General features: G+C 45.1%; 1 protein-coding gene across 3 annotated transcripts in view; it reads right to left on the reverse strand.

The window, feature by feature from the left end:
• Positions 1 to 22,917: 22,917 nt before the first annotated feature.
• The window catches only part of GNG4 (G protein subunit gamma 4), a 41,193-nt gene continuing 38,435 nt past the window's right edge, over positions 22,918 to 25,675 (reverse strand). For all 3 annotated transcript variants that reach the window (XM_073338153.1, XM_073338155.1, XM_073338154.1), the window contains exon 3: positions 22,918 to 24,699. In XM_073338153.1, the coding sequence (XP_073194254.1) occupies positions 24,571 to 24,699 (129 nt within the window). In that variant the 3' untranslated portion in view covers positions 22,918 to 24,570. The remainder of the gene's footprint in view (positions 24,700 to 25,675) is intronic.

Here is a 25,675-nt window from a genome sequence, read left to right on the forward strand (position 1 = left end):
TGCCTGCGGCCGCCGGGAAGCGAAGTCCCGCCCAGAGAGAGCCCGGAGAGCGGCGCCTCCCTCCTACAATCCCCACAATCCCCCAGCGCCGCGCCGCGCCGCGCCCTGCTGCCGGGGACCCGGGGCTGCGGAGCGACCCCGTCCCCTGGCCCTGCGGCCCGCCCGGCCGCTGCCGCCCGCGGCTGGAGGAGGGGCGGCGAGCACCCAGAGCGTAAAGGCGCCTTCTCCCTGGTTCGACCGCCCGCGGGGGTTTCCTTGCCGCCCGCGGCACCGTGCCTCGTCCCGAACGCCTCCCGTTCGCAAGAGGCCGCCGGCCAAGCTTGCCAGCGGTGGTTGTTGGAGACGGTGGGCGCCCACGTGAGAGCCGCTGCTCAGGGGATGGGCTCTCTGGAGGCGGATCAAGTTGGGCACCCCAAGTCGCTAGTCACTTTTAAAAATCTCAGCTGATGGCTCTGTCCTGAAGAGCTCACACGCTGGGATTTTAGTTCCTGGAACAAACTCATGGCGTTGACAAGGTTTGTACCGGTGCAGGCTGCTCTGGGGTCAACTGCACCAGTGTAAATAAAGCCTGTTTAGGCTAGGAGGGAGCACTGGCATGCCAGCATCCCTTTTCCCTATTCTGCCAAAACACCTTAAAGTGAGGGCTTGTTTTTCAAAGAAGTGTATAAGAAATGGGACAGCTTTTTTGTTTGGTTGGGTTTTTTTAGGGGACATCACATGCCACCTATGTTTGATGCTTGGTGCCAAATAAGCCATTTATGCATCTCACAACCAGGGGCGGCAGGTTTGTGTAATTTTGGTGGTGCCCAGAACGGGTTCAAGTCCCCGCCCCCATACATACCTAAGGCTTTGGGAGGGAGTTTGGGTGTGGGAGCAGTGCAGGCTCTGGGAGGGAGTTTGGATGCTGGGTGCGGGCTCTGGGCTGGGGCAGGGGGTTGGAGTTCAGGAGGAGTGAGGGGTGGGAGGGAGTTTGGATGCAGAAGGGGGTTCAGGCTCTGGGAAGTAGTTTGGGTGTGGGCTCTGGGCTGGGGCAGGGGGTTGAGGTGCAGGAGGCAGGCTCTGGGAGGAAGTGTGGGTGTGGGCTCTGGGCTGGGGCAGGGGGTTAGGGTGTGAGAGGGTGAGGGCTTACCTCGGGCAGCTCCTGAAAGTGACCTGTACACCCCTCTGTCAGCGGCTCCTAGATGGGAGGGGCAGGGAGTCTCCGTGCTCCGCTCCCTGCAGGCACCACTCCCAGATGCTCCGAGGGAGGCATACAGGGGTGGCAGGCGTGGCCGGGGGAGTGACCCAGCCCCGAACATTGGTGGAGCTGGGCCCCTGAATATTCCTGGAGTATAGGCACCACAGGCCCATATAACTCACCACCCCTGCTCACAACATACTTTTTATCTGATCATATGCTTTGTGTTGGGTAGGAATTGTCAGGTGGGGAGGAGGGAAAAGGGAGGGATTTAATTCAAAATATAAAACAGGTTAACTCTACTCAACCCTGACTTAGAGATGAGAAGGTAGCTCAATCTCTGTACTCCTTCAGTGGTGCTAATCAGTGCCATTGGGTTTTTTCCAGTGTAGACAACTGCTCTCAAGATGGTTAAATACCAAGGCAATAGGACACCTAAGAAATATTATAAGTAAATTTGATTCTATAAGGTGAAAGCATAATATACAACTTTCCTGTTTTTATTTACATACAGTACCAAGGAAAATCTAATTGGTGGTATCTAATTGGTCTGCCAATTATATAACTTTTGTTGGTTTCTCAAGCCCAGCTGTAGAATAATATAAATATGGTCATTTTTTCATTCTGGATAGAAAGAACCCTAGCTCTGCTATTCTTCAAAAAGTCCTACTTATTTTAGAGTCCAGGATTCAAACTGAGGAAGAAACACAGAGTTCCTCTTGGCAGTTTTCTCAGAATCAGTTGTAAACAGTGTGGTCATCCCAGTCTTGCATCTATAAAACCTTTCCCAGACCATACACCATCATTTCTTTATAGCTACAGTATAGCTATAAAATGGAAGTGTCTTTAGTTATGGGTGTTGCATGCTAGCAGCTCCCTCTGCTGCTATTAATACTTAACAACACCCTTGGAAGATACAAGTACTCCTTTTCTTCTTGGAAGATAGGTAAGTCATGCTCCCTCACTTCCACAATGAGGGAACTGAACCACAGCAAGGTTAAGAGACTTGCCCAGAGTAATTCAGAAACTGAATGGCAGAGCCAGGAATTTAATGTAGATACGCTATCCTCAGTCCAGAGTCCTAATAGGCCACGTTCCGGTGCTCTTTTATGTTGCTCTGGAAAGGTAAAAGGGTTGTAAACTGCATGGAAGCAGCCTCTGAGACAGTTCCAATATTTGGGGCTTTTTCTTATATAGGCACTTTTTACCCCCCCACACCCAATTTTTCACATTTGCACCCTACTCTGGAGAAACCTCAGTGTAAGGGGGCTCCCTTAGTGATACAGAGCTGATGGAATATCTCTCTGCTAGTCCCCCCACAGCCTAAGGTGTAAGGAGGCATGTTGGGGAGGGAGGCACCTTGGCCAGAGGCACATGCTGTGCTCTGACTAATCTTGTCAGCAGAATGGTTCCCTAAGGGGTTGTTGCAGCTAAACAGCCTAGAGGTTGCTCTAACTTGCACTGGAGACCAACCATGCGTCAGAGAAAGCTCTAGAATATGGGAGGCACAAAGCTCTCTTTGCTCAGGTTTCCCACTTCATTCTTGTGCCAAACATAGCTCAGAAAGATCTGAGAAAATGGCCCCGTTATCCACCATCTCCTTGCTGAGGGGCCAATACTGTTCTAAGTGAAGGCAATGACAAACCAGTGCTACTTGGAATAAACTTGAACACAGAACTTTAAAAATGTAAGAGGAAATGTGTTCTGTTTTTGCTGTGCTGACTAACAATACATAGACTCTCCTCTTCCCTCACACCTTAGACTAACAGATCATCAAACAATAACCATCTTCTAAGGGAACAATTCACCAATCAACTGAAATACAATACAGGCTTTTTAAAAAATTAAAAATGGCTTCTAGTCTGGGGCTCATTCATTACATACTGGATTAATGCTTACACAGTTCAAACCATCTGTGAGATAGTACAATATCATGAACAAGTATTTTTTTGTTTTCTAAGCCTATACCTTTTTCCTAGTATCTGTTTTATTGTTGCACAAAAATAAAACAATCCGAGAAAGATTCTCTTTCTTTTAATAATTCATCTTATACTAGCAAGATAGACTTCCACCACAATCCTTAATTATTCCAGTAAAGACAAAAGAATACAAGTGCCTCACTTTGGCAAGGAACCAGGTCTCCCACCACTGAAAATGCAGCACCTGTGTTACAGCACTCAGAAATACAATTACTTGGAAGAGGAAGTGAGGAATATCTTATGAATCTAAAATTACATAGGGAATTTTAGACATCCATGTAATGGATGTAATTACCATGATTGGAATATGGCCAGGAAACCAGGGTAACACTTTTGCTCTTGCAAAATGTGTCATGGGATCTTTAATAGGTGGGGGCTCTATTTTACATCTCATCCAAACCCCTCCATCTACACTAGCACACATACGCTGCTGACTCAACCAGAAGATTCCCATGGAATCACCCACACCACTTCCTGCAACTGCATTTTCTCTAGAGGTCACTCATCCAAGTACTGACCAGGCCTAATTCAGATTAGTTTAGTGGATATAATGCAGTTAGAACAAAGGATGAGATTACAGCAGAGGTGGGCAAACTGCGGCCCGTGGGACCCTTCTGACCGGCCCTTGAACTCCCAGCAGGGGAGGCTAGCCCCGGCCCCTTCCCTGTTGTCCCCTCTCCCACGCAGCCTCAGCTCGCCGTGCCATCAGCACTCTGGGTGGCAGGGCTCTGAGCTCCTGCCAGGCAGGCAGCTGTGAGAGCCACCAGCCTGCCCTGGTGCACCAGACTGTGTGGCTGGCTCCGGCCAGCTGGTGCGGCTGCCAGTCCTGGTGCTCTGAGTGGCATGGTAGGGCGGCGGAGAGTGTGGGTGTTGAATAAGGGGGCGGAGGGGGGCAGGCAGGGGACAGGGAGCAGGGGGTGGTTGGATGGGCTGGAGGTTTGTGGAGGGCGGTCAGGGGTGGGGAACAGGGAGGGTTGGATAGGTATGGGGGGCCTGTCAGGGGGCAGGCTGGTGGATGGGGGGGCAGTCAGGGGACTGGGAGCAGGGGGGGTTGGATAGAGGTTGGGGGGGTCCTGGGAGGGGGCGGTCAGGGGACAAGGAGCAGAGGGGGTTGGATGGGTGGGGAGTTCTGAGGGGAGTAGTCAGGGGGAGGGAAGTGGGAGGGCGTGGGGGCCAGGCTGTTAGGGGAGGCAGAGCCTTCCCTACCGAGCCCTCCATACTGTTTCAGAACCCCGATGTGGCCCTCAGGCCAAAAAGTTTGCACACCCCTGGATTACAGGCATCTGGAAAAGTAGCTGGTCTTGTTGAACATGAAAGGATAGGGGACAAAGGTTTCCTTTGCACATCTGCATCATTTTGTCAGGTAAATCCATGGTGTAGAAAACAGTTGCCTCTGAGTACACAGCTGTGAGATTCACTCAAAACAGCTGTCAGGGTTAATGGAAGGTTGACTGATGCTGTTCTATCAGAAATACATGAGTTAACAGCAGACTGTGATTCTGCTGCTGCCTAGCTAGTACATCTGGAAAGAAAGATTGAGGATTAAATCCATAAAGGGATTTAAGTGTTGCGACATCTAACTTTTAGATGCAAAGTCACTTGGTGGAATTCACAGCCGTGAGGTAGGCACTTATGGTCCCTATACAGTGCTTGGAGAGTTAGGTGCCTGAGAATGGGCTCCACAAAAGCCCACACACTGAGTGGGAAGCCACCTAAATTGGCTAACAGGAAATTCCAAGAAGTGGGTTGTGGCCTAAGCCCCATCCCTCTGGTCTAAATCTGCGCTGTGCTTGAGATTCACAGCTGTGAATCCCCTCCTGGAGTTAGGTGTCTAAACTGTTTCCTTTCCCGCCTAAACTGTTTCTTTTCCCACCTAAACTGACGGGTGGGAGTAGGGGCAGACTCTCTTATAACCTTTAGCCTAGTGGAGCAGGGCCAGCAGAGGTTGCGCTTTCTGACAGTGTTGCCCCTCCCCCCGCAAAGCTGCAAGCCTGATCAGCTCCCCTGCTACGAAGCGCAGCCCCTGCTGGTGTTACTACATGCCTGTCCGAACCTTGCAGTTCACCGGGGGCCATACCCCCCAACTACACCCATGTTAAAAAGTGGGGGGTACGGCCCCCTGGCCCTGGCGCCATAGCCCCCCACATCAGACCATTCCATAGTGCAGGGGTTAAGGCGCACACATGACGAGAAGGGAAACCCCAGTTCAAATCCCTTCTCCACATCAAGCAGAGGAGAGAATTGAACAGCAGGGGTCTCCCACAAGCTGGATAAGTGCCCTGAACACTGCACTGAAGAATAGCAGGGAGATGTTTTCCTTTCCCCCATCCCTGGCTATTTTGTATGGGGTTAGGCATGTGTCACTACTGTTCTTGCAAGAACCCGCTTAGGTGCCTGGCTCCAGGAGAAGTTTACTGGTCATGGATTGCAAGTGGAGTGAGGCTGAGGACATACCCTTCTCCTCAACATAGGCTATTTAGGTGGTCTTCAGTCCCACCTACAATGCTGGCTTTTGTGGATCCCCTTCTCAGGAACTTAACTCAGGGTTTGTGGATTCCCCTGGGCGGAGCTAGGTGCTTAAAAGTTAGGCACTGCAACATTTAAATCTCTTTGTGGATTTTGTTGTCACTAAAAATAGAGTTTAGTAATACAGTACTGCACCATTCTATTTCCAATAAAACTATGGCTAAGATTTTCAAAACCAGAGGCTGAAAGTTAGGTTCCTAAATCAATATTAACACCCTCAACTGCAAATGAATTACTCACATTGTGTATAAAGTTAACAACATACATAAATCTTTGCAAGGTCAGGGCCCTCCGCACCTTGATATTGGCCTGATTTTCAAACATGTTGAGCATCCAGGATTTCACATTAAAAGTGGGAGCTGCTGGGTGCTCAGCAGGTTTGAAAATCAGGCCAGTACCTAGATGCCTAAATATGGATTTAGGAGCCTAACTTTAGGTATTAATTTTTTAAATCTTGGCCCACATATTAATCTGAAAATGAGAACTCTGGAGATTTTTTTACCATGATAATGCCTGATTTTTTGATAGCTATTATGAGAAAACTAATGGATTTTGGACTGATAAGATTGTGAAAAGGAATTGTTTAAAAACTCTGACTCCAGATTTTTAGTATTTTATATTATCTACTTTACAGTATTTTGACTTTGCTGTCCCTACCTACATTAATGATTATTTTTACTTTATTGGCACTGAGGCCTTGTCTACACAGTTTGTGTACTGATTGAACTAAATCAGTTTAGAAACAGTTTATTTAATCTGGTGAAACTTTGTGTGGACATTCCTATATTGGTCTTAAAATCGGTTTAGCTTAAGTCGATTACAAACTATCCTATGCTGTTACAATCTGTAGCTGGCAGCCAAGATAATATTTCTTCTTCCTTTTCCTAATACTGTACAGCATTAGTTCAGATGACTAATATGTCTAACACAAATTGTCTCAGTTATAGTGCTGTAACCCACTGAAGAAATATGAGGTTTCACTGCTGTGAACAAAAGGAGACTATGGCTTGATACTGAAATATCATCTTCCACACTTACAAAAACACTTTCTGTCTGGTGACATTTCTTCATCCAATTTTGTGTACATGAGGTTTTTCTGATAGGAGACTGGGTGAAAATACAATGAGTGAGTCTCTTTCTCTCTCTTAGCTGATTTAACCTTCTTCATGTGCCTGATTTCTTCCTCAGTCAATGGGGTCAATCTGTTATGATTAGTTTTTCAGTTCACCTGTTTTTCATAGTTTTCTTTGTCCCTTTTGCTAATGGTCAAGGGTATTTGTGATTAAACAATGCAGGTTTATTCCTCACCACTCATCTTCTCCCTTCATTTGATCGGCAATGAATTTCTATTGTTTAATTTGGAACATTGCCACTTTTCCCATGGCAATCCACTACACTGTCATTAAGACAAGATAGAATATGATCGCATTGCAAAGATCAAGGAGGAGAAACTCAGCAGTCAGAGAGAAGGATGCAATTCTAACACAAAGCTTATGACATAAATTTCCTGTCTAATTATGTTGCTTCTTGTACCAGTGTTCTCAGTATTCAAGATTGCCCCAGTGTGAAAATCCCTTTTAAGAGTTTGTGATTTTTTCATGCAGCTTCATTAAGTTGTGATTTTTAGGGTCCTTGGCCATTTTTGTTTATTTTTGCCTATGCATATGTTGCAGTGCACACTGCCTTTAACCCACCAACCCTGTGGCAATCCTAGTGGGTCGCTACAGGGGCATTCTTCGGAGCAATCATTCATCTATTGCAGGGGTGGGAAAACTTTTTGAGCCGAGGGTGGGGAAATTGTATGCAGGGCCAGGGCAGAGGGCTGGGGTGCAGGAGGGGGTGTGGGAGGGGGTGCGGTGTGCAGGAACGGGCTCAGGGCAAGGGATGGGGGCAGAGGAGGGGTGCGGGCTGTATGAGGGGGCTCAGGGAAGGGGGTTGGGGTGCAGGAGGGGTGCGAGGTGCAGGCAGGGGGCTTAGGGCAGGGCGTTGGGGGGCAGGGTGCAGGAGGGGTTCAGGCTCTGGCCTGGTGCCACTTACCTAAAGCGGCTTCGGAGTGGCAGCGGCGCGCACCGGGGCCAGGGCAGGCTCACTGCCTGCCTGCCCTGGACCCATGCCGCGCTGCTCCAGGAAGCATCCGGAACCATGTCCCTGCTCGGCCCCTGGAGGAGAGAGGGGCACAGGGCTCCACAAGCTGCCCTTGCTGCGCCTTCAGGTACCTCCCCCGAAGTTCCCATTGGCCGCGGTTCCCCGTTCCCGGCCAATGGGAGCTGCAGGGGATGGTGCCTGAAGGCAAGGGCAACGCACAGAGCCCTCTGCTCCTGCCTGCCGCCCCTCCCCCTTCCCCCCCACTCCCCCCCGCCTCCCAGGGCCCCAGGGGCATGGTGCCGGCCGCTTCTGAGAGTTGCGTGGGGCCTGCGGGGGCCAGATCCAAAGCCCTGAGGAGCTGGATCCCGCCCGCAGGCCATAGTTTGTCCACCCCTCATCTATTGTATTTGATGTGAACAGATCCAACTGGAATGAAAATGGGCCCAGAGGGCTTTGCTCAAACCCCAGTTGCTGGGTAATAATGAATTATTTGAAGTATGTCATTTTCCTTATACACTTTCTGAACACTCAAGTTTCCACTCCTTCTGTCATAGAGTCTCAGGTTATTTTTGTGACATACGCTGAATAATTTGATGGGCAGGGGCTGTTTTTTATATGAGCAATGAGCATAAGGTGGCACTACTCTTAAACAGTGGCTTTTGTACCTGGGAGCTAGGAATTTTAGGACCCAAGTTGCTGGCTGAACTTGGGACATCATGTCTTAGGATAAGTATTTACTGTCTCACATGTAGTAGTCATTACTCATGTCTAGCAAACATGCATTGTTAAATACCAGAGGGATAGGTACATACATCAGTGAGCCACTATGTAACATTGACTCTGCTTGCTTGTATCACTCTTGTCCTGACTGGGATGTTGGTGTTTTAGTGGGACACCAATGGCAGTTGAAATAAACAGGAAGCAGGGTAAAGGTACATGTCTGCAGAGTTACCCCCAAAAAGTTGTGTTTTTCATGCTTGGCCAGTTCTTACTTCATCGAAAATCAATGAAAGGCCTAGCAACGAGATAAGGGTTATATAGTCAGGACAGGCATTTTTTACATAGCACATTGACCAACCAGCTGATGCACTATATCAAACAATCCACTGTGCCTTCAGTAACACTGCTTGCAAAAGTTCAATGACATCTAAAGTTATGTGGACAGTAACTCTTAGGAAAGGGTAAATGCTATACAGTTCATGAGTGTTACAAAGGTGTTACCACCTCCCATTAATATAACAGGTTGCATTGTGGAAGGGTGGGGAAAGATATACTTAAATTTTTCCAGAGCTTATAAGCAAAAGGGACTCAAAACAAGTATGGATGAAAGCAAGGAACCATCAATTTCTTTCCTATATTCCCAAGGATCTTCAGAAAATTTGGAATATGGCTCCCATATCCCCTGCTAGGCAACATAATCAAAGGAAGGGCTATCTAAGAACAGGTATAGGTGTGTTCCTAGACTCCTCAGCTGGGCTATTAATGTTATCAATATATTGCTGACAACGCTGCAGGCAGAGGACAGACCTAAGGGACTTCTGCAAAAGTTGAAATCCTTGGAGCATGGACCATCCTTTTTAAACGGAAATCACTGCAAATAAATAGCTGAAGCTGGAAACAAGGAGAAATGTCAGCAGTATGTGACCAGTCAGGTCTCTATAGACCTCCCTGAACAGCCAGAGGGTTAGACACAATTGGAAAGTTTTGACCTACACAAGCTGTGCACACAGGGCAGCAAGAAGCCTGTACTCATTTACACTGTAAACGGAGGCAGGATTCCTACAACACGACTTTACCCATGGCTACTTTTCTAAATAATCTCTTATGGGAGACCTATGAAAAGGTTTAAAAAAATCCAGATTTGTACATCTAACTGTTTCATTCAATATACTCCCTTACTAAGAGTTTCAAATAATTACCTGCTCAGAAAGGCAGTTTTTCCTTTACTGAAGCCATGCTGATTTAACCCTATCACACTGCTGTTTAAATACTGCAGTGTTTGGTTGCATGTGAACTGGATCTTTCTATCTATTTACAGTGGTTGATAGCAAAATACTCATCAACCTGAATCTATAAGAATGACCCAAACCAGACAGTAGAGGTGGGATAGTACCACATCTATTAAAATTGTCCAACAGTCACATTTAAAATCCAGTTTTCAGTTGCTTATAACTTGGCCAAACTACAACTCTTAGGGCTGAAATTTTCTGTAAGAGCAGTGGCTGTCTCTAGACTGAATTGTTTTGGCAAGTTTCAGCCAGAATGTTTAATCTGATTCAAAGAACAATGTTAAAAAATTCTGCCAATTTTTTCTTTGAGTGCCCCCATGCTTTGGAGCAGAAACTTGAAATTGGGCAGGGGATGGCCTTTGTGTCAGGATCAGCAAAAGGCATGGCTCTGTGGAAATCTGCACAAATGTGGCTAGGTTATCAGCATTTGAAAAATATCAGATTGCACATACTCAAAAGAAACTCACTAGAGTTTAGCAACTAAAATCTCCATAGATTCAGTTCTCACTGAGCATTCTCGAGCCCCTTACAGCTTCTATATGTGACCACATCTACAAATCCTATCCCTCAAAGCAAATGACCCTGCTCCAGCTTAGGGTTATTGGGGCTCAGAAGGACTTTCCCTGTAACTACTGCTGTCACCTACTCTGGACCAGGGTGGGGCTGGGCTCTGGAACTGAGAGCAGGGAGCCTGTCTCTCCTGTGCTCTCAGTGATCCCAGTCAGTTGGCACCCAGGCAGCATGGAGAGGGAAACTGCCTGTTTTGAATGTTGAGGGGACAAAAATTGGACCGGGGAGAGGGAAAGTAGATTAGGAAAAGGAGACTGGTCAGACTGGGATTTGGAGGGGGTGGGGTGACAGGAGAGAAAGAAACGCTGAGTTGCTGGGCAGACTAGCAGCCAGGAGGAGAACAGACTGGAATTGTCTGGGGAAGATGGGAAATGGGGGATACTGGGAGCCAGTTGGCAGGTGGGAAGGGGAATAGTGAGATCGGACATGGATCTAGGGGAGCAGGTAGACTGGTACTGGCTGGACAAGGAGACTGGGACTGAGAACCAGTGGATGGGTGTGGGGAGAGAGGACAGATCTGACAATGAGCTGAGGAGAGAACTGGAATGAAAAGCCTCAGGAGTGGAGACGGGGACTGGGTAGACAAGGAGAATGGGACTGGATGGGAATGGGTGAGGAAGAGCCAGGACTGGGACAGGCACAGGTTGAAAGAAATGGGGCAGAAGGGGTCAAGGTTAGGGAGTGCAGGGGAACAGGCAGAAGGGCTTATGACCTCTAGAGACCACTTCCCTCCAGAGCCTGAAATGGAACCCAAGATTCCTGATTCACTATTCCTCTGCAAACCTTCTGGCAAAGCATATCTCATCCCCTTCTAATGCTGGTCCACATAGACGTCCACCTACTATGGCTCTCGGTTACTCTAGTAGCTCGAGTGGCAGAGGTCTGTGCAGTTGATCTAGCTGTTCTAACCCCGCTAATGACCCATGATAGAATTGCCATTTTTTGTTTCCTTTTTTAAAATACCTAGGACATGAGACACCCAAAACTATGCTAAAGAACAGTAAGGTTGCAAAGTCAAATGCTCAAAAGTTAGAAAATGCCTGAATGCCAAACTTAAGGGTGCCTGTGCAACCTTTGTTTGGCCTTCTTGACAGAGATATTTATGACAGTATTTACATGGTCATATACTAATTTTTCCACAGAAACCCACACCATTTAGTGCACAGAATGGACCCACTCTGAAGGATGAGTCAGGGATGTGTAATGAAAGAGACAGTTTCTGTAGGACCCTGCTTCATTTGTTGCAGAAGTTGCAAGGTATGTAGCAAATGAGGTAGGAGATTGTAGGAAGAGGAAGGATGATCTCATGGTTAAGCCAGCTGAATACTGCCCTGGAGACTTGGATTCTATCACTGACTCTGGCCACAGACTTCCTGTGTGATGCTGGGCAAGTCACTTAAACCAGCATTTTCACAAGTGGGCATTAATTGTATGTTCTTCATTTTCTGGATGCCCAACTTGGGACCCAAGGATCTGATTTGCAGAAGTGCTAAGCTTCAACTAAAGTCAATGGGAGCTGTTCTCTGAGTCTTATATAATACTAAGTACTCTGAAAAAATCAAGTCCTAGTCAACTCAAATTGGGCACCAAAATAGGTGAATACTTTTTAATCTTAATCTCTCTGTGCTTCAGCTCCCCATCTGTAAAACAGGGCAAATACCACCCTTTCACCCTCACAGGGGTATCGTGAAGGTACAGCAGCGGTGGACAACCTGTGCCCACGGGCCATCAGGGTAATCTGCTGGTGGGCTGCGAGACAGTGTTCACATTGACTGTCCACAGGCACAGCTGCCCACTGCTCCCAGTGGCCGCAGTTCACCATTCCTGGCCAATGGGAGCTGCAGGAAGTGGCGGCCAGCATGTCCCTGCGGCCCGTGCCGCTTCCCACAGAGCCCATTGGCTGGGAATGGCGAACCGCGGCCACTGGGAGCTGCAGGCAGGCAGCCGTGCCTGTGGACGATCAATGTAAACACTGTCTTGCGGCCTGCCAGCAGATTACCCTGACGGGCCGTGTGTGGCCCACAGGTTGCCCACCACTGGTGTACAGTAAGTAAGGCCTGGGGCTACACATTGAACTATGATGATAAAACAATACTGAATAGCTGCTCATTAATGGAGCACCATCCACCTGTGCACTGAATGATGCAGAAGTTCTGTGGAAAATCATGTAGGTAAAGACAATCATAATGCGTAAGTCCAAGGGAGCTGAATTAAGGTTGCACAAGCAACCTTACTTCTGGCATTTCCTAACTTTTGAGTGCTTGACTTTGCAACCTTAATGTTCCTTTAACATAGTTTTGCGTGTATCATATATACATTCCCTCCTTTGAAGTGTTTGTTTGGCAGGGGTAGCTGTAAGATGTTATTCTGTTTTATGTCACTGTATGCTCATGGACACTATTTGTTTTCCTTATTTCCCTTAGTCTGAAATAAAAATAAGACTAAAAACATACATTTTGCTCTTTGTGAATGGCAAAACCCATAACAGCTGCCAATCTGGTAAATGTCAGCACTGGAAGGTTATAAAAGAAACTCTGCATTTTATATCCATCACATTCCTTATTTAACTTTTTGTTACATTTCCTGTGAAAAGAGACCTACTATGTTTAACTTCTGAAGTCTTTTTTGATCCCTAGAGTATGGGAAAAAAAATCCCTCTCTCTCTCTCAAATCAGGACTTATGGGATTCCTGCCCATGATAAGTAAGGAAGCAGCTGATCTGCCATGCAAAGAATCGCTTAGTCAAGAAACAGCCCAGGAATGTTAACAAAAAGTGACTTAAACCATTTGTGATAAATAAGTTGTTACATTAAACCTTTTTAAAGTCAAGGCCATTGGAAAGACTAACAGTCAGTCTATAGGTCTTTGCTATAACTATAAAGTTAAGAGGAAATGTGGATCTTCCTTCCTCTCACTAAAATAACTAGAACATCCCTTTACAATATGCTACACAAACAACAAGATTTCTGTCTTTAGGAGCCTAGAGAAGGGGTGGGCAACCACACACCCGCCCCTAACTGCCCCCTGGAACCCCACCCCATCCAACCCCCCCTGCTCCCCGGACTCCTGCCCCTTATCCAACCCCCCCCATTCCCCGCTCTCTTACCATGCTGCTCAGAGCAGGAGCTTGCAGCCCCACGGCCCAGCCGGAGCCAGCCACACTGCCCACGCTGCCCGACAGGTGCGGTGGGCCAGAGCGCTGGCGGCATGGCGTGCTGAGGCTGCGGGGGAGGGGGGACAATAGGGGAGGGGCTGGGGGACAGCCTCCCTGGCCGGGAGCTGAATGGCTGGGCAGGACAGTCCTGTGGGCCGGAGTTTGCCCACCTCTGGCCTAGGGTGTGTAAAGGAAATATAGGGTACAGTTCAGAGACTAGAGGTATGTATGGTGTTTGAGAATCAGAGGAGTTTTCAAAAGTTTAGTGAAGGAGAGAAGAGACTGCTTGGTATACTTTAAGTGAGACATTGTTCAAAGCTTAAGGGGTGAGCTGAGTTCTGCTGTATCTAGGTTCTTATTCTGTGGTACTTACAACACAATCTGACCTAGACCTCAGGACTGGAAAAAAGAAACAGTAAGGGAAGTAGCTTGTGGAGACTGAATGAAGAAAGGTGGGCAGAGATGTACATGGTGGCAGAGTTGTGAAGTGCTTTGGAAGCGAGGAAGAGAAATCTGAATGGTGTATAGAAGATGGGAAGATTCAGGCATGGGAATTATTACAGAACAATCCCAAACCAAAACTCTGCATCCAAAGATCCCTAAACTTATTGACAGTTTAGGTCTGAACACCTCTAATGTACAGAACAGACACCCACATCTGATTCCCTCCTCCAAACTTCTAAATTCATGAGACCTGAATTTAGAAGTTTGGCTCTGGAACTGAACTTTGAGCCTCAGGCATGCATTTAGGTAACATTATGCGAAGCCCTGGTGTGGAGCTGAGGTCATGTAAATTAAAGTGCTCTCTCTGGGTTGCAGTTGGGGGGGCTGTATAGGAATATAAAGGAGGTTTCTCATAGCTAGAGTTGGCTATTTAATCCCTTTTTCTTTAGAAAATTTATTATTTTATCACTTTGTCCAATAGGTGGCACTAATAAATCACTCTAAAAGACATTTTTTCAAGGTAGGAATTGGGGAAGGGAAATAGCTGATTTTAGCATAGATCTGCTATTTCATTCATAGATTTACATGATAAAATTACACTTGACAAAGCCTGCTATGCGTCTTTCTATATGATAGAAAAGTTGTTCCTATGTTTCGTCAGGCCTTGTATTTGGTAAAGAAAATGGGTTAAATTCAGCTTTGGTGTCAGTGGGTGCATACCCTTGATTTAATAGTGCTGTATAAATTTGCATCAAGCTGTATTTGGGCCACAGCTCAGGTTGTGGGGCTCTTAAAATATTTACATAGTACTTGCTTCAATAGTTTCACTGATGCTACTATCAACAATACAAGTAGAATACTCAAGCCAGTGTATTGAATTATGGCTACTAACATTTCTGAATAAAAGATGTTTTTAAGAAATAAAGGTATATAATTTCTCATTAGTAATCAGACTCTATGACAGTCTTAAAGGACTGTGATATCCTTAGTGTTTTCTATACCAGTATACACAATTGTATAGAGTTGAAAACACATGTAAGAGCTGATCTGAATGAATGGGAATACTATAAACCACATCATATCAAATTGCAGAGTTTGTTCTCATCTTTCGATAAAAGGATTATTGTAATATAATCAACCATTGCTATTTTGTTTTTTTAACATACGTCTTCATATATCACAGTTTTTGAAAGAGTGTTCTTTGCTTCTGGTAAGACATTAGATTGGTTCCTTTTAAATAAGTGACCTGGGTACGTGGCCATATAATTGTATTAAATTGACAAAGCAGATGGCCAAAGAATGGACATAGCAAAGGGCCAAATTCTGCTTTGTTACACCAACTCTAGGCTCCTCAGAGTACCTCTGCTAAAGCCAATTGAACTGTTCTAGATTTATCCTCAGTGTGACTAAGAGTAAAATTTGGTCTATAGGCTAAAACTATAACAATTCAGTTTAAACAGAACTTCCTCCCCTGTCCTCGAATGTCTATAATACAGTAGCAACAGCAAATCTAAAAGTCTTACCCATTAACAAAAACAGAACAGACTGCTGCCAGCTGACTATGGGAGCAGGGAAAGAGAATTCTGTCATGTGGCAGAGCAAAACAGTTTTCAGTGCTGGAACTGAGACACTTCAAACTGAGCATTCAGCAACCAGCAGAGCCCAGGGACTACAAAGTCAGGCCACAATGGGTTCAAAATATCCAGCCTCAGAAATGTCATCCATCCAACTACTGCTGGATTATATTTTATTATTAACTCATACCGGGGAGTCTTACTTCCTCAGAGCAGCAAGCACCTGGGTTATGTTCCAGAAGAATGAATCTTTAAATCACAAGTCAGAAACACTGATATTCAGCTTCCTTTCTCAGGGCCTGATTTGGTGAAGTGCTGAGTGTGTTCTGAAAAGTGCCAAGCACCCTCAACTTCCACTGAGAGCAGTGGGGGTATGCACCATCTTCAGGGCCTGATTTTGCAAGGATTAAATGTAGATTGACAGTGCTAAGAGCAGCATGGATAACACACAGCCAAATACCAAAACTAGACAACAGGCCTGATTCTGTTGTCATTCAGGTTATTGGGAGTAGGAGCAGGCCCAGTGTGTTGAAAATAAAGACCCATTGCTACAGTCTAGAGGGAATAATTTACGCAGGGGAAATAAAGAGGTTACTCATCCTGTCCAGTAACTGAGATTCTTTGAGATGCATGTCCCTATGGGTGCTCAATTGTAGGTATGGCAGGACCCCTGTACCTGGGATCAGAGATTTTAATCAATAGTGCCCATCAGACTGCACAGGCACATCTCCCCATCTCGTGCTGTATATATAACGCTGTGAAGTCCGAACGCTCCCCAGTTCCTTCTCTGCCGCAGATTTTATCTTTCAGCTCCAAAGCACAGGAGAGGAGACTGGGTAGCGGAGCAGCCAAAGGGATACACATCACAAAGAACCTCAGTTACTACACAGGGTGAGTAACCTTCTCTTCTTCTTCTTCTTCGAGTGATGTCCCCATGGATGCTCCACTGTAGTTGACTATAGACCAGTGCCCCTAATTGGAAGGCTGGGGCTTTGGAGTGGCATTTACTGTGGATGTTAGGACAGTGTATCCTAGTAGAGTATCTGATATAGCATCCTGAATAATGGTGTAGTGACGGCTAAAAGTGTTCACTGATGCCCATGTGGCTGCTTTGTAAATGTCAGCAATGGGGACATGGTTGAGAAAGGCAATCCAGGTGGAGAGTGAACATGTGGAATGTGCTCTAGTTCCAGGAGGAGGTTGTCAATTGTGTAGTTGTTAGGACAGATGTATACAGTGTGAGATCAGTTTAGAAAGGTGGTGCTTAGAAATGGCTGTGCCTTTCGATCTTTCAGCCATTGAGAGGAATAAGAGTGGCAATTTTCGGAAAGATTTAATTCTGTCCAGGTAGAAAGCTAACGCTCGTCTGACATCCAGGATGCGTAATGTTGCCTCCTGTTCGTTGGTGTGTGGCTTTGAAAAGATGCAGGGTAGGTGAATAGGTTGATTTAGATGGAAAGAGAATGGTACCTTGGGTAAAAACTTTGGATGTGGACATAGCCTAACCTTGTCGTTAAGAAAAATTATATACGGGGGTATGCCATAAGTGCTTCAATTTCACCAGCCTCCCGGGAAGAGGTGACAGCGACAAGAAATGCTGTTTTCATAGATAAATGAAGATGGGAACATGTTGCCATTGGTTTGAACAGAGGTATAGTAAGAGAGCATAGGATAAGGCTGGGGTCCCAAGCCAGTGTTCGATCCCATATGCGAGGGTAAAGATTTTGGAGGCCCTTCGGAATCATTTCGTGAGTGGATGGGTGAAGACGGAGTGGCCATCTATATCATAGTGAAAGGTCACAATGGCTGCCAAATGCACCCAAATGGAGCTTGTGGATAACCCCGATCATTTAAGGTGTAAAATATACTCTAGGATGAGGGGTAATGGAGTGCTCAGTGCCTCGACCTGATTGGAGGAGCACCAGAATTGGGATAATTTGTAGAGGTAAGTACATCTAGTTGTATTGTGCCTGCTATTCAAGAGTACTTAACTGCTTCTGAACATGTTATTTCCAAATCCTGGAACCATGGAGGAGCCATACTTTCAGGTGGAGCCACTGTGGGTTGGGATGGAGGATGCGACCCACATCCTGTGAAAGGAGTCGGACAGAGAGAGACTGAGGGCATACCGTCATGTGAATGAGGTAAGTGTACCAGATCTGTTATGGCTATGGCAGAGCTATAAGGATGACATGGGCTTGGTTCTCGTGGAACTTGTGGAGTACTCATAACAAAAGGGGGAAAGGAGGAAAGGCATAGAGTAACAGCTCATCCCATGCGATGAGGAATGTATCTCCCAGAGATCTGTGTCCTAGGCCCACTCTTGAGTGAAACGAGGGCAGCGGGAGTTCTCCAGTGTGGCAAAGAGATCTATGGTGAGGAATCCTGAGCAGCTGAAGATGTGTTGAAGGGCTTATGATCTTGGGAGAATCTCCTGCTCAATGAGTCTGCAGTGGTGTTCTGGTGTCCAGGGAAGTATGTGGCTGAGATGGTGATGCCCTGTTAGATACAGCAGTTCCATAATTTCAGAGCCTCCGATCACAGAGAACGGGACCTTGCTCCACCTTACCTGTTGATGTAGAACATGCAGGAGATATTGTGTGCCATGAATCTGATCATGCGATGTGCCATCAGTGGGAGAAGGACTGCTCGTAACTCTAGGAGGTTGATATGTAGGATGTATTCAGTTAAGGATCATCTGTCCTGCACTGTATGAGTGTGAAGGTGAGCTCCCCAACCAGTTAAGGAGGCATCGGTTGTTAGGATCATGGACAGAGCACGCTGAAGGAAAGGGACCCTGACACAGACGTTCTTGGGCTGTATCCACCAGAGTAGTGAGTCCTTGACCTTTATAGGTGTGGATAGAAGTTTGTGAAGGCTGTGTCTGTGAGGTATATAGACGGTTTGTAGCCATTCCTGGAGACATTGTATGTGTAACCATGTGTAGTTTACTATGAATGTGGCTACTACCCTGTAGCTGAGTAGCTGGAAACAAGTCCTGGCTGAGATCTGGGGGCAGGTTCTCTCCGTGGATACAAGATTGACTGTAGCTGAAAATCTGTGAGCTGGGAGGAAGACTCTGGTTCGAATGGCATCCAACTGTGCCCTGATAAACTCCAGGTATTGCACTGGTGTCAGCGTAGATTCCTTCAGGTTTACATGAAGGCCGAGGCTAGAGAAAAAGTCCATTGTCATTTGGACAGTGTGAAGGGCATCAGTTTTGGATGGGGCCTTGAAGAGACAGTTGTCTAAGCATGGAAAGATGAGAACGCTCTCTTTGCATAGGTAGGCAGCAACTACCGCAAGGACTTTGGAGAACACACAAGGGGCTGTCAAGAGTCCAAAGGGCAGTACTTTATATTGATTGTGATTGGTCCTCATGATGAATCGAAGCAACTGGCTATGGCAGGGTATACTGTGATATGGAAATACGTGTCATGGAGGTTAAGGGCTGAGAACCAGTCCCAGTTGTGAGATAATGGTGGAGAGGGTAACCATCTTGAAGCGTTGTAGTTTGACAAATTTGTTTAGTTTTGAAGATCTAGGATTGGTCTCCACCCACCAGATTTTTTTTTGGACCAGAAAATAATGGGAGTAAAAACCCTTCCCTCTGTGCCAGGATGGGACTGGCTCTATGGCCTCCAGTTGCAGAAGATGAATGATTTCTTCTCGTAGAATGAGTTCATGAGAAGGTCCCTGAAGGGGGATGGGAAGGGAAGGGGCGGTGGGGGGGGAATAGATAGGAAAGGGATGGAGTATCCTTCCTTGATGATCTCTAGAACCCACTTTTCCAAGGTAATTAGCCGCCCTGATGGAAAGAAAGGGACTAGATAGTCGCCAAACTGATGGGATGTCAGAGATTGCTGTTGTGATTGGAACAGGGGAAGGCTTCTCGGGGCCTCAACCACACCTGCAAAATAGTTGTTTGGTTGAAGGTGTGTGAAAGGTAGCTCCCTTGAGGAGTCGTATGTCTGTGCTTGGTAGGGGGCTCTTGTCAACAGTGTTGAGTATCATAGCATCACTAGAGAGTGTATTGCGGTGGTCGGGATCATGGGGGAAGTTGGTATTTCCCTGGGTGCCTCTTCAGTGTTGGTGTGTAAATGCAGAGAGAGATTGGAGAGTTGCTCGAGAGTCCTTAAGGGAGCATAGGGACTCATCTGTATGCTCCATAAATAATTGCGGTACCTCAAAGGGTAGGTCCTTGACAGTGGTTTGTGCCTCCTTAGGAAGTTCGGAGAGGTGCAGCAATTATGCCTGTGTCTCATGACTGTGGCAGTCACAATGGAAAGGCAGCGGTATCCACGGAGTCCAAAGAGGCTTATAAAACCGTATGGGCCAAGAGGTGTCCTTTGGATCTAAGCACCCAAAGTTACTTTTTTTTGGCGCCAGGAAGGTCTTAGCAGAGTTCCTGCATTTTAGAATATTTGAGACAATTGTACTTGGCCAGGACAGCCTCGTAATTGGATATTCAGAACTGGAGCATAGCAGATGAATAAGCCTAAGGGACCAAATAGATCCAATAGCTTCGACTTGGTCACGAAGGGTGGATCAAGGTTGGTACTGGCGTCCTTTTTCATGCACAGCATTGACAACTAGGGAATTTGAGGTGGGGTGAGAAAAAAGAAATTCCATGTCTTTTGTGGCAATATATTTTTTGTCTGCCATTTGCAGGTCAGTGGGATTGATGCTGGTGTCTGCCAGAGCACCTTGGTGGGACTGAGAATGGCCTCATTGACAGAGAGGGATATTTTGGATGAGGATGAGGATTTGTGCAGTTTATGTTGTTGATCTTTCACTTTCTTCCACCAAAGGAATCTGGAGAGAATCTGCAATCCAGCGAAACAACTCTTGGAAGTGTCTGAAGTCGTCAACTGCAGTAGGGAGGCATGATCTTTTCTTCCCATGATGTGGCTAAGCGGAGTGGCGGTGGAACTTCCTTCTCCTTTTCTTCCTCCTCATCAGCTATGGGGAGAGGCTTAACCTCTGGTGGTTGAGAGACCAATGGAGATGGCAAACGTGTAGGTCTTTGGCTTTGTTCTATTGGACGTTTCCCAAACTGTGCTCTGTACGTGGCCCAAGGATTCCAGAATGGCCAATGTGGAGGGAGCGGCACATGGGTTTGCATCTGTGGAGGTCCATACCAGGGTCCTGGTCCAGTTGTGGATTGTGAAGACGTGTAGAGGACGCCTTTTGCGCCTGTCCAGAGTATGAGGGTGGGGATGGAATACTCCTTCTTTTCTTCCTCTTCTGTGTCGCTGGGAAAGGGCAGTGCTTGAAGGAAAAAGGGAATAATGGTGTAATTCCAGAGAGGAGGACGGAAGTGGAGGGAGGTCGTGTCTGAGTAGTGGTGACTCAGCCATATCAGATACAAGTAGGTCCTTAGGATATCTGAACTCTTGGGGAGGAGCATCATCGGCACTGGCGCATGTATTGGTACTGAGGAAGGGTGCATTCCCTTGAGCAGCCAGCAGATGGAATTGAAGACTTGCTCAGTGCTGATGGTTTGCTCGGTGCTGAAATGGTCATCAGCACTGGCAATATTGTTAGTGCCATAGTACGCGAAGTTGGCCTGGTCGGGGCAATTGGCTGAGTTTTGGACTGATCTTTGTTCAAGAGGATGAAAGTTGTTATAACCATGCTAGTGGGTTAACAGAAAACAAGAACAGATACATTTAAGACTAATTCCATCAGGGTTTCAGAGTGCAGACCATCATGCACAAAACAAAACATTCTAGAAGGTCTTCTGTCTTGATCTCCAGTGCTGAGACATGGTGCCAAAGGTTGTAGGTCTGCCCGATTAGGATCTTTAGACCTTTACTTAGCACCAGTAACGGAGGTACTTGGATAGTCCCTTGAGCTATGTCCCCGGCCAAGGATGTCGAGGCAACTGACCTCACAGGGGATGGTGTTCTGGTGGACAGAGCCTCAGAGGGTGATGAGGGAGCCCGTTTCTTCCCATCAGCCCAGGAAAGAGAAGATTTTCTTTTAGAGGGATGTGGCGAATGAGGGTCGACGGACAACCTAGCAGAGCATGAGAGTTGCATGGGGAAGGTGTGCGGGCTAGGGTCCAATGATAGATGCAGTGATTTCTCCATGAGGAGAGGTTGTAACCAAATGTCCCATTTTTTTCTGGCTCTCCCAGTCAGGTTACAGTAATGAGTACACTTTTGCGGGACATGTCCCTCTCCCAGACAGAGAATGCACTGTGGGTGACTCAGTTACAGGGAAGGCATCCTGGCAGGAAATGCACCTCTTAAACCCAGGAGATCTGGATATAAGGGTGAGGGGAAAAGCTTCCTGGTTGAGAAGGGCAGGAAGCGGGAAAACAAAGACCTAAGCTATGAACTAACGGGGAGGGCAAGATAGAAAAGCTTTTTTTTTTTTTTAAGTGAGAGGATGAGAAAGGAAGAAGTAACGACTAAACTACACGAAAAATTAACAGCTAAGGCACTATCTAACAGGTCAAAAGGAGAAGGGGCTCTGCTGCAGATTTCATCCCAGACCAAAGGGGGTAGAGATGGAATGCGGGGTGGTTGGACCACACAACATTATATATACACATCCTGCTCATGGTGGGAGACGGGAAGGTGCGCATGTGTGGTCCGATGGGCACTGCTGATGAAGATCTCCGATCTCAGCTGCAGGGGGGGGTGCTGCCGCACCTACAGTGGAGCACCATAGTTCCACCCTTAATTATGGAGTTCACCTTATAAACACCTTAAAAAGGTATATTCTGTTATTAACCCTTGAATAAAGGGCAATTCTTAAGTGATCCAGAACTGTTACCACTACATTGTCCTACCAGGTCCTTCTAATTAGGCACTATTTGCCCATAATATACACACACGTGTTAAACAGAATGTGAACAGTCTGTGAAAATGGGAGAACGGTATCCCATTTCCAAATAAAATTAGAGTCATGTGGTATATTCTCCTCAGATATATTATATACATACAATACGCCAAGTATGGATTACATATTTACCCCCTTTTTACTGTAAGCACAGAAGAGTCTCAGTAGGTATAAAATTAATTATCTTGATTTGGCTGAGTTTTGGACTGATCTTTGTTCAAGAGGATGAAAGTTGTTATAAACATGCTAGTGGGTTATTAGAAAACAAGAACAGAAACATTTAAGACTAATTCCATCAGGGTTTCAGTGTGCAGACCATCATGCACAAAACAATGACTTGTTTTCATTTCAATATAAGTTTACCAATGAACAGACTTGATTTTTGTAAACACAACTTTTTTAAACACTGATGCTCAAGTGTACTTGATGTGGCTCTTTAATTTACAGACATTAGAAGTAATTTGAAATAGAAAAGAATTCTAAGTAAGCTATTGCAATATTAAAATGCTAGATGAGATTGTGTTAATGAGCCACAAATGCAAACTCATACAAAACCTTTGAGAATACAGCTGTATGGCCTACATTCCCCTCACTCTTTATTCTATTAAAACTGTATACATTGAGGAATGACAAGTGAACATGTTACCATGGTGATCAGAGTAGCCTTATGAAAGTTACAACATCATTTACTATGTAGAAAGGATTCCCTAAAAGACCTTATTAAGCAAGAAGAAACAATGTTTTTTTAAAGTTTTCAGAAAACAATTTTTGTTCCACTTATAATAATGTATCTGATATATATAGGGCCTTTCGTTTTCAGTTATTTTATTTAATTTTTCCCAGGAATTTATCAGTGTTTATTACCACAACAACAAAAACAGGTGAAAATCAGTACAAAAAAGTCCAGCTCCTAATGATGTCAATAACAAAACTTCTACTGACTTCAATGGGAACAGGATTTGGTTGAAGCCTTACGCTTTCACACACAGAGAATATTCTATGCAATGAACCAGCGTGTCAAGACAGCACAGAACATCTAAACCGATAGAAGTCTTCTGGCACATTCTTCAAAGCACTGTGACAGACATCTGCATTTACCATTCCCAATGCCTTGACATTTTGTTCTGGTGGGATTGTATAGATAGGATCAGATATTGAAAAATAAGCAATTCGGCAGTGATTATTTCAGTGTGGGTGCACGGACTGTAAATGTAAACATTGAATTAAGGTGAAAGCTATACCACTCATGCTCAGTACATCATCCTTATCTTCTTCTAAATGCATCTATTTTAAACAAAGTATTTATATTTCACACATTCCTCACTGAGGACTTACACCAGGGCAGGTTTGAGGCTTTAAAGTCTATGTTGCAATCAGCAGCAAGTATTGGCTAACGGCCTACTTTACTTCTGTTCAAAAGCAGCAGCATAACATGCTCCATAGCACAGCCGAACTGAAAGAATGAACAAGAATTTACTCAAAGCTTCCTACAAGTTTAGATCATTACAATTTTAGAATGGGAGGCAAATGGCTTTTTGTATTTCTATAAGCCTTCTTGGTGCAGAGTTAAGCTAAAGGAAAAAGCAAGCCCTAGATTGTGCACTCCTTTATTTTCTTCAGCAAAGGAAATTTCAGACTCACAATGTTGCTTAATTCCACCAAGTTTTAAAGTAAAATTTGCTACAGTGTTCACTAAACATCCACATTTATAAATACCATTTACTGTACAGGATTGACCGTTCCAAGCAGCATTACAGCAGTAACTGGCGTTCTGCTTCAAGAGAGGTCATTCTGCTTTTGTTAGATATAAATTTGTCAAGGCAAATGAAAATAAATTACTCACCTTTTTAAGAAAATGAAAGTTAAAAATAGGTTCAAGAATATGTAAGACTGATTTTGGTCTCAGAAGAATCTATGACTTGCAAAGAGATCTACCATTTAATATTATATTTGGTTCTTTCATTAAAAACCAAAACAATCTTTATTGATAACTGAAATTATTAAACTTATGCGTTGGCAGGAAAGTGAGGCTACCCTAAAACTGCATGTAAACCACTTATTTACCATAAAAATGTATTGTGCTTCTAAAAATATTGTAACTGTGGGTTTAATTGTTGATAACTCAGGGAAAATCTAATACTAAAAGCATGCACCATCAGTAATGGATTTTCACAAAGGACATTTTTAATTACAAACTGACTCAAAGGATAGTACAAAAGAATTTCTTCTCCCTGAAGGGATTTTCAGATGCAGGCACTGGTATAATAAGGGGATCTTCTCCAATATGAGCATCACAGTACGCCAATAAATCAGCTGCAGCCTTGGATACCTAATAGGAGAAAAGAAAGTGATAACCATTATTAAACTTGTGATATTGAAATAGTCAGCATTGTTTAAACATTCCCATTTAGCCTAAAAATATCAGAAGTTCCCCTTATTAAAGCAGCAGATGATCAGCGTATCCACTTTTCAAGGTATTAGACCAAAAGGCTGAACCTGCTCTTACAAGGGCAGATCTTTCTTTCACATGGTTTTTCAACATAGGGGATAGGAAACAGTCTTGATTCATGGAGTTTCTTCCTAACTGTTCCCTCAGGAACAAACAGTGAGTTTAATACCCTTTGTGAAGTCACCAATTAATGTGATAAATACAGCATTTATTATAATCTGAATCTTAGAGTAAATTGTCTTAACATTTATTTGTATTTATTTTTTCATATTCATGGCATAAATCTAAATCTTCCAAAATACGCGGGTAAAAAGTTTTACTTTTTTCTGTCCTTATGGAAAAGTCCCATAGAAATTTAACAGAAAATTAAAACCTTTCTTATAGGGGTTTTTGAACTATACTATACAATTTAATAGCTATCTACCTCTCTGTTATACAATTTTGTGAACACTAACCTTCCTATGTGTTTTAGTTACTCTATTGGAATGTATAGGCTGTAGAGTGATTTCTATAGAACCCTATTGGTTTCATACCTATCAAATTCTATAATTTTTCCATACAGATGTACCACTCTCCTTGATTTAGTGCCACACAAAACACATACTGATTTGTGTGCTGGGGTCAATTACAATATCTTGATTTCCATTTCATGCAAAAATGTTCCATCACTAGCTGAAATCCTGCAACATTACTCTATTAAGTCTCAACAGGTTTCTTTACCAGGGGACTTTACTGGGAGCTAAAGATGCCCAGGGCCTTGAAGAATGAGGCTCAATATGAGTATTAATTGTTAGCCTTCAGGATGCATTGTCAGTCCCACTTATTTTCCTCAGGCCTTTGTGATAGGGCTATGGCA

The sequence above is a fragment of the Lepidochelys kempii genome, chromosome 3 (assembly GCF_965140265.1).
Source record: "Lepidochelys kempii isolate rLepKem1 chromosome 3, rLepKem1.hap2, whole genome shotgun sequence".
Classification (NCBI taxonomy): domain Eukaryota; kingdom Metazoa; phylum Chordata; order Testudines; family Cheloniidae; genus Lepidochelys; species Lepidochelys kempii.